Source organism: Motacilla alba, chromosome 5, assembly GCF_015832195.1.
Source record: "Motacilla alba alba isolate MOTALB_02 chromosome 5, Motacilla_alba_V1.0_pri, whole genome shotgun sequence".
Lineage (NCBI taxonomy): Eukaryota > Metazoa > Chordata > Aves > Passeriformes > Motacillidae > Motacilla > Motacilla alba.
Window position 1 is genome coordinate 51355312 of NC_052020.1, and position 16320 is coordinate 51371631.

At 40.1% G+C, this 16320-nt stretch overlaps 1 protein-coding gene across 1 annotated transcript in view; it reads left to right on the forward strand.

The window, feature by feature from the left end:
- Nucleotides 1-72: 72 nt before the first annotated feature.
- WDR20 (WD repeat domain 20) overlaps nt 73-16320 on the forward strand; it is a 65604-nt gene continuing 49356 nt past the window's right edge. The window contains exon 1 of the mRNA XM_038139422.1: nt 73-285. Coding sequence (XP_037995350.1) covers nt 214-285 — 72 coding nt within the window. The 5' untranslated portion in view covers nt 73-213. The remainder of the gene's footprint in view (nt 286-16320) is intronic.

Below are 16320 nucleotides of genomic sequence, written 5' to 3' on the forward strand. Positions count from 1 at the left end.
GACGTCACTCGCTGCCGAGCCCCGCTCCGAACGTCCTAGAAGGGGGCGGGGCCGGGGCCGGGGTCTCTCCCTCCCCCGCTCATCGTCCCCCATTCTCCCCCCGCCCCCGCTGAGCGGCAGGGAAGGACCTGGAAAACTCGGGGTGCCCCCCCCTCTTGCCGGGAATGGCCCAGGGCTGGGGTGCGGGGTGGCGGTCGCCCTCTCTGTCTCCCCATGCTGAACCCCTGTCTCTGCTGCGCGGCCGGTGCGCCGGCGTGCGGCTGTGCGGGAGCGCGGGGTGCTCAGGTGTGTGAAGGTGCTTAGGTGTGAGGGTGCTCAGGTGTGTGAGGGTGCGGGATGCAGGTGTGTGAGAGTGGGAGAGTGAGCGTGCGGGTGTGTTAGGGTGCGGGGTGCAGGTGTGTGAGGGTGGGAGAGTGAGGGTGCAGGTGTGTGAGGATGCGGGGTGCAGGTGTGTGAGGGTGGGAGAGTGAGGGTGCGGGTGTGTGAGGGTGCGGGGTGCAGGTGTATGAGGGTGGGAGAGTGAGGGTGCAGGTGTGTGAGGGTGGGAGAGTGCCGGAGTGCGGCTGTGCAGGTGTGCAGGTGCTCAGATATGCAGGTGCAGTTGAGCGAGCTCAAGGATTTCAGTTACTTCAGAATTTCAGGTGCGTGGCTGTGCGGGGGTGCAGGAGTCCAGGAAGGTGTGCGGCTGTGTGGCTCTGTGTGTGCGCAGGTGGAGGAGTGCGGCTGTGCAGCTGCTGCCGTCCCCTCGGCTGGGGCGAGGGGCTGCGGGGAGGCAGCGCCGCTCCCCCTGCCCTGCTCGCCGGGCCGGATCCGGCCGCGCTGCCGGGCGTAGCCGGGTGAATCACTGCTTAGGGATGCTGTGGTAACGCGTTTCGCCTGCTCAGGGAAAACAACACCGGTTCTCACGCAGCAGGTATAAGTCTGCGAATTAACAAAATTCTGCCTCTCGGTCTGTGCACTTGCACAGGGTAAAAAGAGCCGTGGGACCGAAGCCAAGTGGCTCAGCAGACCTACATAGCTATGCAGTTACTTAAGGATTTAAGTGCTAATAGTAGACGTGAGGCGTAGGCCAGTGCTGTTGGGTTTGTAACAGCCCTGAAAGCCTGAAACCCGCTGGGATTCTCAGCCTGAACATGGCCTTTGCCAGTTCGTCTGGGAAATCTCGGTTGATGTTCAAAGGGCACCACAAGAGACACCTCTATACATACATTTACATATCCTGCATAAAGGCTTTGATATGTACGCATTATACCAAGCAGCTCTGTGATTGCAGCATTTAGCAGGGCGGGTATTTTTATATCCTGAATGACCTGATTGGGAGCAGGGAGTTAAATGCAGATCTTCCGCATCTCAGGAGAATGATCTGCATCCCATGTGTTCCAGACCAGACTTCTAAAACTTTCTTCTTGGAGCTGATCCACTTTCGAGGATATAAATACCCAGAGAAACTACATGTTAAAATTATGCACTGATGTAAGCATGAATTCAGACAAATCTCCTTGCTCTAAAGAGTGGCTATTCATTTGAGGAATGAAAAGAATGTTGTTTCTGTTGCAAAAATTCATCTCAGATGCAACTTCTTTCCATTTTCTTTTGGCTCTTAAATGTGCCCCAGACTTCTATCTAGTTCAATATCTGTCTTACTTGGTGGAATTGAAGTTCAGGTTGCCTAACCTGCCCTTCTCCAAGTTAAGCATCTGAAATAGACTGGCTAGCATGAATTAATATTCCAATACTGAGATCTATTAACACATTTAATCAAAAATCCTCATGCTGAACGTCATGTCCTTTGCATTGGTTATCCTGCAGTTTTAACCCAGGCAAGCAAATCTCATTGAATTTGGGTCCACTGGCTTGATTTTGTTGTAGCATTATATTTTCAGAGAATTTTCAGTATTCTGACAAGAAGATGCATTAAGTACGCATGTAAAACATGTAGGGAGCACCAAGGAATTAAAATTACAGCTTGTCTTGCTGCAGTTTCTGCAGTATCTGGATCAGTACATGTATTAGTGCAATGTCTTTGAGGACTCTGCCCTTCTCAGTCCTGGTGCTCCAGCTCTCACCAAAGCTGTTGGCCAAATTACAGGATCCTGCAGGTTAGTTAATTAGGTGGAAAAATTAATTGTGGTGTCAACAACATAAAAGGGTGTATAAATGAGCTGCTGCTCAGCCCACAGGAGAAATCAGACTGTAAGGGTGAGGTTATTTGCTCACCATTCTAAGCCACTGAAAAAGTTGGATTTCAGCCAGCCCTCAGCCTTGAAAGTTCTGCACTTACGTCTGGGTCACCTCCTTGGTACTTACTTTGGCTGGTTGTTTTCTGTGCTGTCTTCAGGTTGGATTTTGGGGTGCTTCTCAATGCATTTGTCTTCCTTTCTCTCAAACATGTATGCCTGAAGGAAGTGCCTGTGCACCAAAATGCTTTCTTGGGTACGACAGGTTCCTTTCTTCGCACAGTGGCTGTGATTTCAGTGATCTGACAGCTGCTTTGCTTGTCTGCTTCCATAAAGCAGCCTAATGGCTCTTTACCACTGCCCTAATAAAGTGTGGCAGTTACACTCAGGCATAATGATGTAATTTTAATGGTTTTTCTTAGATTAAAAAATAGTCATGGTATAGTATAAGTGCTATAGGATATGCCTTTTAGGCTGAAGCTCTCTTACATTCGGATTCCATTGGCGGAAATGCTTTCCAACACGTATTTGCACCAAAGTAACTTCTGTGCTTCAGAGAACAGCTGAAGTATTGCAATATATGGAAATCTGTCCAAGCATTTTATCCAGCAATATCCTACTAAATTTGTTTGTGTGCTCTCCTTTAGAGGTGTCTAGAGTTTTAAGGGTGCTGCTTTTATAATAATATTAAAGATGCTTAAGAAAGTATTTTCCTTTCTGATCTCTCGATTAACGTGAGTCCAGTGATTCAGACTTAGGGATATATGTCATTTCAAGCATGTGAAGGCCTATGGAAGGTTTTGCATATGTCTGCAGGATCACATGCCTTTATGCTGTCTAATCTCCAGTCACATCATTCTGTTTTCTCTTTTGTGGTTGTGTTATTCAGCTTTCAAAAGCAGACTGATTTCTTTTGTCAAGGTTGTTTGACAAGTGCACTGGGAGAATGTAATCTCATACCAAACCATCTAAGTTTTCCCAGCTCTGCTTAATCCGAGCTCCTCTGTGCCCGTGTAAAACACATATTTTCTTCATGACTTGTGAATAACCTGTATTGTTTTTGTTCTGTTATGCAGTGAGGGCTAGCAAATATAGATGTTTTGTTCCTATGGTTACTCTATTTTAACTGATCCCAATTTTGTATTGCTTCACTTTTAGTCAAGGAAAAAAAAAAGACTAATTCCTAGCTTGCTTCATGTCAGAGTTAATTTTGGAGGAAATTCTGAGCGAGATAGATCCATTTTTCAACCAAGAGATTGTGCTGGTTTTCGTTGGGGTAGAGTTAATTTTCTTCATAGCAGCCAGCATGGAGTTATATTTTGAATTTGTGCTGTAAACAATGTTGATAACCCAGAGATGTTTATGTTATTGCCGAGCAGTGTTTGCACATCATCAAGGTCTTTTCTGCTCCTCACACTGACCCCCAGCTAGGAGGCTGGGGGCACAAGGAGCTGTGAGGGGACACAGCTGGGACAGCTGACCCCGACTCACCAACAGGACACCCCTTAGCAGAAAGTCTCCGTTGTGCTTTTCCTGGTTTCCTAAGGATTAGTTCCACACTTGTTCTCTGTATACATTTGCATCCTCATAGAATCCTTAATTACACAATTGCATAGAACTCCTAGCTATGTGAAAGTTATAATACTTAAAAAGAACAAAGTAAAGCTGAAAGGAAGGTATTTAATGTTTAAAGTGTTGAAATAACACGCAGGAAAACCTGGAGTTTATTCTTAATTCAATTAAAGGCTTTTTCTGTGTTGCTGAAGATTTTTTTTGTTTTGTTTTTTATAAGCCACAAAGTTTATAAAATTTAAAAACATTTGCATAAAGAATTTGAATTCCAGCATTTAACTTAACTTCTGAGTGTTTGGTGTTGTAGCCTTAATGCTTTTATGGCATTGCTTTAAAATTAATTTTGTTTGAGTTCTGAGACAGTTTTGCCATGTTATCTCAGTGCTTCAGGGTTTACTGAAGGAAAACAAAACAGCACCAACTGAAACTGTTTGACATTAGATTTCAGAAGAATTATGTAAGTAGAAAGATATGGTAATAGATGTCTAGTTTGCTTTAACACATGGAATTATGCATGTAAAATCTGTGTTATCATAATGGAATGTAAAGCTGGGAATGGATATCTGTCTGAGCAAAGCTTCATGTTTTCTTAACATTATTTCCCAAGCTATGTTGTTTTGTGCTTTCTCATTGCTTGCTAGAAGCTAAAGTGATCATAAGATCTGTAGGTCACAAAAAAAGGTGATTCATTCTAGAAACAGGATCGATAGTCACTTAGAAGAAATATTTTTCTGGTGAAGAAGCTACTTAAGAGGCAAAGAACAAAATCGATCTCATACAATGTAGTTGTACTGAAGAACTGCAGGTGGCAGCAACAATTGCATGGACTGTGGGCTGAGTGTACACGTTCTTTTGCCTAAAAGTTTATGGTTCTTGAAGTACGTGTCAGGGACTGTGAAAACTGTCAGTCATTTCTCTCAGAAGGAATTCTAAAGGGACTTACTGTTGAACAAGAATATATTTGTTATAGCTAAAGTCAACTATTCCACTACTAACAAATGCCAATTATAATTTATATTATATACATAACATACATATTTCTATAGATATGTAAAGCTCAGCTGCATAGGAAAGCTGAGAGAATGAGCATGGAAAGGCCTGGATTCATGGGACATTAATAAGGTCCCAGAATAATTGTTCAGGCTTATTATAAATTACTTTATGTGGTGTTTGTTACAAAATTTATAGGTTAACCTCGTAACAACTCAAATTTGATATTTTAAATTTTTCCTCATCCTAATATTCCCTTATGACCAGAACAAAACATATTTTCTTTATAGTTTTAGGCCGTATATAATGTTTTACACTTTCCCAGAATAAATGCATGATTTTGTACTTCTCAGCTGAAATTATATGTACAAATCAAGCCTCATACCTATGCCAGCTGAGCTATACAAGACACTTTGTCTTCCACCAAGTTAAAAGTGTTTCTTTCACTCTCTAGTTCTGCTCTTTGTTTTAAGATGACTGTGGAGCCTGTTTGTGGAAATGTGTGTGGTCTCCATGTAGGATGGGACCAAAAAACCAGGACGCAGTTACATGGCTCGGAGAGTGACAGGAGAATGTCATGCCCATCAGAGCTCCCTTAGATCGGGAACAGTTACATAAAACTGTTGACTTTGGAGGGAGAACAAGAGGTATGGTAGCAGCTGTAACTTTTATTATCCATAGTTAAGAGCTTTGTTCTATTCATAGCCATAAGTTTCAATAGATCCTAATTCAGAAGGACAAGAAGCTTGGAGAAAAAGCCCTTCCAGACAGCAGAAGGTTTGACTAAAAAGTCTCTAGACAAACAAAACCCTAGACTTCCCATGAAGATTTTAAAAACAATAGTGATGATGAAGTTACATGGTTAAAAAAAATAACTTAATTGAGCTCCAGTATCAGTGAGCATGGAAATAAGCCTGACACCTTTTTCCCTGTACATAACCAAGTTCTAGGAGTTGAATTCAGTATAACAGTAAGGGTTGGGGGTTTAGTACCTGTAACAGCTGAGCACTGCTGCATGTTTACTGTCAAGTGTAGGCATTTATGGAACACTTACATACCTTATTTTGTGTGCCTGGTAGATTTGGAGACAAAACTCTCCTTCAAGCCACCTTCTAAATGTTGGATACTATTGCTGATAATGTCACAAAGGATGTGTTCTGTACTTCACTAACATTCTTGATGCAATAGGATTGATTTTGCAAATTAATGATGACAGATGGCTTTTCAAAGTTGAGTTAGGTGATTATGACATGAAAGAAAAGTTGTTACTAGGAAATAAATTTTCATTTTAAACAGAGGCACAGAAGGTAAATTCTAGTCCTGGGTTTTAAGCAGATAAGAAAGATTATGTATTTTGGCATTAGGTAGATTTTCTATAAAGAAGATATCTGTGGGATCAAATTGCTCTGGTGACTTCAGCAAAAGGAAGAAGAAAAATTGTTGGAGAGGCCTTCATAGTTCAGGAACACTTCCAAAGCATCTACTTCTTTATAAGCATATTTCCTAGAAACAAAGAGAAAAAACCCTTCATAGACATGTTTACCTTAGAAATCAGGGAAAGAGAGAGCGATCTGGTATGGAGATCACACTTTCAGATTTAGTTGTGAAAGGAATTTTAGTTGTAAAGTAAAGAGCTGAGAGAGTAGGTTTACTAAGCAGTGATAGCTGGAATCAGGGTGAACTAGGTTGAAGAAAAACAATTGCACATTTTTATTGTGGATACTGAGTATGCAATAACCTCATCATTCTACTTTAAAGAGGGCACAGAAATTGAAAGAATTGAAGAATATTGCCGAACAACTGCTCAAATTTGTGCTAATTTGATAAACTTGATTCTAGAAAGAATTTGCATGGTGGACTTTTAGTTAAGTATTAAGTGTGAATTACATCTCAAAAGTAGCTCTGGTATCACACAGCCACGTTACCTTGGGTGTGACCAGTATGAGAGGAATTCTGTGAAAAAAGATGTTTAAGAGGCCTTGGCCAAGGCCAGAGGTGTCCAGGCAGAACACCTCACAGTCCAGAGAGCTAGGCACAAACTTGCTGTCTTCTTTCCTTCTGAAGGTCAAGGAAAACTTGGAAAAATTTTTGTTATTGTCACCTTCATAATTGTGCTGTGCTTCAGTATCTGTGAAAAAATATTTTAAGTCAGCGATTCAGAATTCAGTATATGCTGTGTGCTGTACTATGAGTCTGCTACACACCTAGAGGTTTCAAATTTCATCATGAAGCATGTTTCAATAAAGGTTTTAGAGGTCAGAGAAATTCTAAAAATCTGTAAGCTCAGGATCCACACATTTCAGGATGGGAGATTGTGAGCATTTAAAGTAGATGTCAATGAGGTCGATTTTTTTCTAGTATTTCAAACACAATAGGCTCCTTAATTTGACACTCTATACTTGTTAAAAAAAAAAAAAGGCAAGAAATTAATTAAAATTTGTCCATATATTCTGGATAGTCCTTTTTTCATATTCCAGACAGTACTTCCATTTTATTACCAAGATATTGATGGGATAAAAAACAAGATACTAAAATTACAGAGTGCTTTCAGATAATCAAAGATTAAGGCTTAATAGCTATCTGTGATGAACACTGCTTAGGCACAGTTTAATGTTATTTTCTTGCTTGTGTCAGATCAAAAGACTTATTTCTAATGAAAAAAACAGGAGAACTCTGAATCCCAGCTTCCTCTCCACAAAAGAATGCTGGAAAAAAAGAATAGTAGCAGTAAGATATTCTGATTAAAGCTGACTGTGAGTAGGTACTTTGAGAAATTTTGTCAAGAGCTGTGTAAGTACTTGATTAATCATTACAAATTTATCTGTTGGCTACAGGAGCCAGGCATAGTGAATTAGAGGGAAAAATCGGGTTTCATCTCTTTCAAGGAGATGCTTGCTGCCATCCTGAGGCAAATCTTCTGATGTAACTTGGCTCTTTATGCTGAAATCTGCTTTGCAGTCAGCTGAGCCGAGGGTATTCTTAGCCGGTTAATTTGCAGGTCAGTATAATGCAGCTGCTCTGCTCTGTGAAAGTAGGACAGACCACAGCTACCAGAAGTCACCAGGTTATTTCCTAACCAGAGGGTCCTGGTTAGGACACTTGCCAGGAGATACCTCTGCCTATTCCCCCCACATCACTGACAAAACAAAACATGGAAGAAAACCCCTCCAGAATGGTCTTTCAGCACTGTGGGAGTTGCAATGGATCTTGTGATTGACAAATGTAAAACTGTTTCAGATGCTGACAGCCCAGGATTTCTTCATCTCTGCTTTATTTGAATTAGATATTTCTGAAAGAATGAAACTACTTTTATTTTGTCACATTCAAGTTGCTTTTTAAATGTCTAGTGTTTAGAATAAAATCAGCAAGCTCACTCTAACCAGTCAAGTTCTTTATTATAAAACAAAACTATAAAAAAATTGTGACAGAATACATTTTCTATTTCTTGTTCTGGCTGTCTTCACAGTAGATCTACAAAATTAAGTTGCAGGAAGGGGCATCAAAGGATTGGGACAGTAAAAGAAGGGATTTTTCAGCTTTTCTTCCTCAGGGCATAGCTGCTCTTTCTAATGACTTACCTAAAATTGTGTTTCCTCAGACCATTTGTTCAAAGTGAAATATCTCTCTTGGTTGTGGTTCTATAGAACTGTTAGTTTCATCTGATGGAAATTCAGTTCTGAATTTATACTAGGAATAACCATGATGGCTTGGCCTCCTTCTTCGTAGTTCAAGACAGAAAATTACAGGGGGGCATTCTTTTTCTAGAAACCTCTGCAAGTCTCATTCCTAATACATTATTTAATTTGCATGTTATTTCCATCTTGATGAACTTCCTTGCACGTCCTTGGGTTTGTATGAATAAACATAATTACAGGTCATATGAGATGTATTTCCAACTCTGCTTTGCAGTTTTGTAGAATTAATTCATTAAATACTACTGATGCACCTGGCATTCAAAGTACCTTTAGAAAGTACCTTTCTAAATTGCCTTCTGCTCATCTGTTCTCACTTTTGGAACTAGAGCCATAATAAGTCTGGCTTAAAATCCAGAATTACTAGTTAGTCACTGCCAACCAGACCTCTTTCAGAAGCATATCTAAATACGTCAGGAGATTTCTTTGGCCCCAAAAGCACAGCTTTAGTATATATCAATATAGAATGCATAATCAGAGTTTATTGCTTCACCTGAATAATTGTGATCTTCAACTAGAAGCACATATTTTCATTGCCAAGTAGTCCAGATTTTAACAAAAACATGTACTGTGTCTTACTAAATTCATTAAGATAAATGTTTTCTTTATGAGATTTCGTCTGGGTTGGTGGATGAGAAGCTCAGCATCTAGACTGACACATGGTAGAACTCTGTCCTACATAGGCAGTACTCCTTCAGAGCTCATTAGGAAAGCAAACCAAAAAATTACCACACAATAAAGAGTCCTTCTTGCAAATGTTAATTCTGGCAGTACAGAGCCATCTTAGTTAATGTTGTACTAGTAGCATCGGGGAATGATGCGAGGACATTAGGTATGCAGCTAGTGTTTCAAAGCATGTACAATTAGCATCTCAAACAAGGCACTTACAAAGAGTGTAATTGGATAGCTGATGAATTGAGAATGCTTCTTCACAATTTCTTTGATTTGCCTTTTTCCTAAGTATTCTCTTTGGTCTTCTTTCAGATATAGGATAATCTTTGTTTTACAGTCATGTGGTTCCCCATGAAGGAAATACACGTGTTTTAGTGACAGCACAAATGGACAAATAGCAACCTTTTTCTGAAATTAAGAGTTAATACAATTGCAATAAATTCTTAATCATCACCGACTACCTGATAATGCTGAGCTGGTGTTCTATGCCTGTTCTGTGCTCCAAGAAATGGAACAACTAAAGCAATTATACCATTTCAATGTGTATTTGCCCCAGCTTTCAAAGGCCTCATGAAGCACAGCAATACAACATATGAACTGCAAGACAGAGTCTATAAAGCAGAAATTCATAAAGTTTGACCTTTCTCTTTAAATGTTACACGTACTAGAAATGAAACACAGCAGTAGTGCTGTATTGTGTGATGCACATTCATTTTCTGCTGCACAAAGTTCAGTCAATGATTACTACCCAGCCAGGCAAATTTACTGCTAAGGGTAGAGATCCTGTGCCATCAGATTGTGCACCTGTGCTCCCACTCTGTTCTGCACGATGTTCACTTGACTCTCAGCAGCCATGAGGCAGGGAGCAGTGAATTCTGTTGACAAACATTTACCATTATCAATGGCAGCAAGAAGCCTGGAGTGGAGGTGACTCTCCTACTGCCTGTCTATGCATGACCATGGTCATGTTTGCAACCAGGGAGGCAGAGAAGAAGCTGACCCCAAACTGACCATTCCCAGAGACACCAGCACAAGCCATGTTTCTATAGCAGCTCCTCTACTGGGCCTCGCAGTAGTCCTGGGATCAGCTTTGGTCATCTGTGCCTGAATCCATGATGGTCAGAGTGCAATGGTGCTTGTCAGGCTCATCACTCCCAGAATCCAGCTTGTTAGGGTCAGTCACAGCCTCAAGTCTCATTCTGTCCAGGGATCACAACAGAAGGCTTGAGCATTCTCAGGGTTACAGTTAAGAATCCAGGCAGTGTTTTACTGGCTGAGTCACGTTAATAGCCAGATTACTTGCAACCAATGATTTGCTAACTGCCTCCCTCAGAAAGTTTTTCTTGCTGGAATGAAAATTGTTGATGAGCAGTTATTTCAGCCTGCTCATCAGCACTTGGAAGACAAGAGTCTTCTCTTCATCCATGGGCTGATCTTCAGTTTGCACAGACTCCGTGTTAATAAGGATACACAGAGTTGAAACCTCACTGCATGTACACCCACACATACACTTGACAGTGGCACGTGTGTTTTTAAACTGAAAAATACAAATAATTTGTCTTGAGAGTATAGGGCAGAGAAATTGAATTATTGTTTCAGATGTATCATTAATAATCTGGTATACATTTTAGATCTTTCACTTTTCCCTGATTGCTTACTTAAGATTTAGATAACATAGGATGAATAATTGTTTATTCAAGAGGAAATCCATAGGCTTTTTAACATAGTCATGTTAGATTGTATTTTAAAGTAAGAAAAGTCATCACAGGATTTGATTTATTTTCACAAATTAATTTTGCTTGTACATTCTGGGACATCCCAGAGATAAAATTTTGCAGTTTTGACAAAATAAGAAACACAAGATTTTCACTCTCCTGAAACATTACCTCAACAGGAATACTCTGAGGTAACTCTTTGGTTTTAACAATAAGCTCGAAAGTTCTCTGGGGAATGGGAGATACTGGCTTAGTTGGTATAATGACAAGACTAACAGAGATTTGTTAATAGTCCCTTCAAGTCAGAATAACACTGCAAGGCAACACATTTTGTTGAAGGGACACGTTACAGTGTAAGGTCCCTTAATAATTTAACAGAAACCAAGTCTGAAACCGCCTAAAGATGTAGATTTGCTCCTCAAGATAGGCTATTATTTCCTGTTTCTATTTAAGTTCTTCTTAAACAACCCCCTTTATTCACCTCTCATGAAAAAAGACCACAAGGCCCTTGTGTCTGGCTGTTTTTGTTTTGCCCCAATTCTCTCCTGTCACAGCTGTGGGAAGGAAAGTAGACAGAAGGAGCAGAATCAATTATAATTTAAACTGACTAGAAATACTATGATGAGATTATGTTTGAATTTTCCAAAGGGAAGTGATGGAAAGAAACAGCCTGTAGCCACATTTCAGCTTACATTAGAAGAGCAACTAATCTTCATCAGCTAAGTCTGGCAGTAAAAGACTCATTGTCATCACTCATCTTGCTACAGAAGGTAGGTAGGTAACCTTAAAGTCACCAAAAAATAAAATATAAAAAAAAAAAAATTAAATCAGCCCATCTCTTGGTTTAGACGTGCAGCAGAAGGAGAGTAGAGAGAAACTGAACAAGACTCCTTAGGCATGGAGCAAGTCAAGGCAGCCATGGAGAGTGCCTTATTCTGACCTACCATATATCAAAGGCTGACAGGGTTTGCTACCCCATGTACTAGAGGCAAGCAGCCTCCTCCTTTCTTGTTTAGAAACTAACATCATGATCCTGCACTTCAAAATAATTTTATAAAAATTTATTTTTACGGAATGTGAGTAAAATGCTTCCTACTTAAAACAGTGTCGATTCATATTGATATTGCACAAAAATAAATGATGATGTTAAGGGTAAACTTGCAGAATGATGGAGTGTTTGAGGTTGGGAGGAACCTCTGGAGGTCACCTTATCTCTCCCTGCTCAAGCAGGGCCACCTGGAGCAGGTTGCCCATTACTGTGTCCACTAACAGCTGCTCTGAAATGAACTAATTGATGGGTGACATCCCTTTGCAATTAGAGAAAGTGGACCACAGCCCTCCCAGAAAAACACTGAGAGGTAAAGTCTCTAAGGGAGCAGTTGGCTCAGCCCTGGCACACATGGCCTTGGCTGGAACAGCACCAAGGATCAGAGATGGCAGATTTCCTGGGAATGGGGGTGACTCAGGTGCACTGATGGGCTGTGCCTGTTTCTGGATGCAAATGAAGAGAGTAACACCCTGACTTGGGAGATGAATCCATGAAAGCAAAAGAGAAGCTTATGAACCATGGTACTGCCATGCTAATGAGGATTCCTCCTGGTGTTTGTGCCCTGTGCAGTGGGCAAAGGGAGCAATACAGGGGTCTCCATGCAAGCCCTACCACCCACCTAAGAGCTGGGACATGAGCGTGTAGCATCAGCTCTGTCCAGTTTGCAATGCTGTTAGAACTCACCAGATGGGGCTAATACAGCAAATATAAATATTCTCTATAGGAATCATATTGAACAAACATATAGAGATAGGTAGAGAGAGAAATACATATTTGTGTATGTGGCACAGGAGTTTTAACCTTATAGAAGTTGTTTGGTTTCTTTTTTTTTAAGTTAACCCCTTCAGTGAGTCCATTATTTTTAATAGATACTTTGTTAAATTAATTTTCCATGAATCATATGTTTAACTATTCAACCATTCTCTCCTACCCCACAAACCAATAGCTGTCTCAGGAAATCTGTTAGTTGGATCAGGCCTGCTTATTTTTCACTTTTTGAAAACTCTAAACAACTATAAAACCACTTATATAAAAGTTGAAGGTTTATGTTGAGATCAATTCCTAATTATTATGCTTTTATCTGTGTTGAAATAAATGAAAGTTGTAAAAATCAGTTTGTTTATAAATGTGCAGAGCTTTCCCTTCTCCTTTTGTACACTGATGCAGAGACTGATCCTGTCACATAAGTCCATCCCCTTGGACAGATTTATTTTCCTGTAGAGATTCAACATATTTAGACATCACAGTAGAGTTTTAGTTAACTGATTAAAAAAAAAAAAAAGGAAATACCCCTATGCCAGTGCATTTATCAAACGTCCTCATCTGTGTCAAATCACTGAGTCAGGAAGTTAGTATTTGAAAATGGAAAGAAATTGCCCATGAAAGATGTCAGACTGGTGCTGTCTGTATTTTACCATGCCTAGAAGAAGCAATTCCATCCTTTTTACTACTGAAAACGAGGAAAATACATGAAGATTCAATATGCATCTACCCTACATTTGATTTTAGCTTGTTATACCTACTCATGGAAAGAAAAACCGACAGTGAACAAAGAGATTTCAGATGGGATTAACTCAACCAACAGAGCAGCTATTGGAAAATGACATAAATCTTGTTATACCTAGCACTTGGCCTTAGAAAGATGGAGGCTAAAGACAAGGAATGTCACAGGAATGTGCATACTTGATTACATGATTACTGAGAAGTGCTTGTTATATAAGAACAACATTGTATGAGCTGCATAATGATGATAGTTTCAGATAAACCAGAAAAGCAGGGACCCAAGAGCCTACTCTACACAGGTAATCTTCTAAATCACACCTTTCTTTAGTCATACCATCCCTTGCTTTATGTATGCAGCAAGAGAAAGTGAGGAGATAGAAACTGAACAAGTCTCATTAGGCATGGAGAAAGTCAGGCTTCCATTTAGACAGGCACTTAGGCTGCTGAAAGCCTGAGTGATGATAATTTTTTATGATTAATTAAATTCTGTGTATGATGAAATTATAAGGTACCTATGGTAATGATGTAAGAGTACATATGTCAAAATAATGAATACCCTTTCCCCTCAACCAGCCTGTCTTGTAGATGACAAAACCCCAATCATAAAAAAGCTATCCCCACTTTGATGGAAAATACTGTACTTGTAAATTTTATCTAAAAGGTTTACATAATCTTCCTATATATTTGTAAGTTCTGGACACCAGATGGATGGAAAAGCCATGTGAATTTAACTTATGCCCTTCTAGACTTGCAAATGAAAATCAGTGACCACATGACCATAATGAAGCCGGCACATAATGATGGCCAGAATGGAGCCAGCACATAATTCAGGGAAATAAGCTCTCCTTTCTTTAAATGTGCAATGATTCAACCAGCACTGAATGAACAGCCAGTGCTGTGCAGTATCCAGAGTTCCCATGCTTCGATGAGCTTATGGAAAAACTCATAAAAATTCCCATTAGATGATCATTTATCTAAACCTTCAATGCTTCATCTAAAACAATTTGGAGACAGTCATTCCAGCCATGGAAATTAAATTATGCTTGTGACACTGATGGAGAATTTTCTTCTATGACTGGACAGAAAGCAGATAGCCATGCTTTTTCTGAAGCTCTCTGCAACCTTTGAGGTGTGAGAAAGGTGATAAAGGAATGAGGAATGTGCTAACAAGTTTTCAGTTCCTCTTTATGTAATAGACCAAAGCAACAGAGAAAGATCTCACCATCAGCTAGGTAGATGACCTGGGGGAGACTGAAGAACCTGGCATAAACTTAAGATACACATGCACATACCTGTCTTATGAGCAAAATGTTCAGAGGCTGCTGAATCTGGTCACCTTTAAAACTCAGACACTTTTTTTTTTTTTTTTAATGCTGGTAATGCTTCCCTTTCCTTGACTGTTAAAGTCTGTTCTTTCCAAGGACACCTTTCTTAGCTTTCCTTATTTCTTGTTCTGCTTAGGGACTCCTAAATCACCCACTGGCAGCCACTTTTCTTGCATGGATGACTGTTAACTCACTGTTGCAGGTTGCTTGGCTGACCGGCGAGACTCATCAATAACCAACCATGCATTATTGTAACTCGATATCCACAAGCTTCCCAATGAAAACCAGCTGAGTGAAACAGCCAGTTCTGATGAAAGAGAAAATAATTTTGAAACACATATTTGTTGAATCTATTGTTTCTTGAATTACAAATACACAAGGGCCTATTGCAGACTGCACTTTAGGAGTGTCCTTGGCTTTCCCAATGGCACTGCATTCTCACACTGCAACGCTGTCTAGAAATTCCAGTTTTGTGAGAAACTGAGCTGCTGCTGTTCACCAACAATCAGACCTTACTTATTCACAGGTTGTCACTCCTCAGCTGATTACAGCAGTACTGTATATATGGACAATATGTCTCCCCTATTTAGGGCGTTTTGAGAAGTACATAATGCTGCAGCACAGCTCAGAGACACAAGTTATTTGTAGGTATATCAAACCAATCTCTCTGGCTTTCCGTAGAATTTAAATTAAATTCAATATCTCAGTCTTATCTTCAGAGAACATAATTTCCAGGACAACTACAGTTCTGAGATAATGACTGTCGTTGACAAGAACAGCATTCCTGGATATGGAGGCAAGGTACTCTTTTCAGGAGACAACTGACAGAGACCCCATTGCAAACAGCAGAATGAAGTTTTCAAAAACAACAGAGTTCACCCATCCTATCCCAGCTACAAAGCAGACTCATTTTACCTTGCCTCCTTCAATCCAAATGTCTGCATTTAAGAGTACCCATTTGTTTCTCAGTAATTAACCCCCTACACCGTGAAAACAAAATGTTTCACATGCTCTTGTTCCTCTGGTGGAGGGATACAAGTATAAACAACATGTAATGTGTTCTAGGAGAGCAGAAATTTCCTGTAACACCCTTTCACTTTGTAATACATAATGTATTACCTCACATATTTAATGTTAAATGTATGCAGTGGTTAAGAAGAGATTCCTAATGCAAATAAGCAGCTATGAAACTATGCCAGAAACAATAATTTCTCATGATGAAAGCAAGTTAAACGTACTTTAAAGACCATGTAAGTACTTGGAAATGTATTTCCTTTTTCTTCTCCTCATATTAAATGGAACTTTCATGCCATCCTCTCACCAGCACCAACCTTTTGCCTCGTTCAGATGTGTTCCTTACATGTCTGTGTACCTGTTAGTAACTCACACACATTCAAAAGTTGTTAAAATTTGACACATTGCAGACCTTTGGGCTCTCTTGACTCTTAAGCCAGTCACACTAAATGCCTAAATTGTTTTGGGCATCAGAAGTCCCAGAAAGACTTGACAGACCTGCTATAGCTGACAGACAGTGCAAAGATGGGCTCCTGATTTCTGCAGCATAATCTGCAGGCAGTGCATGCTGGAATACACAGTTTGCCTGATGCAGTATGGGTGTAATCACCC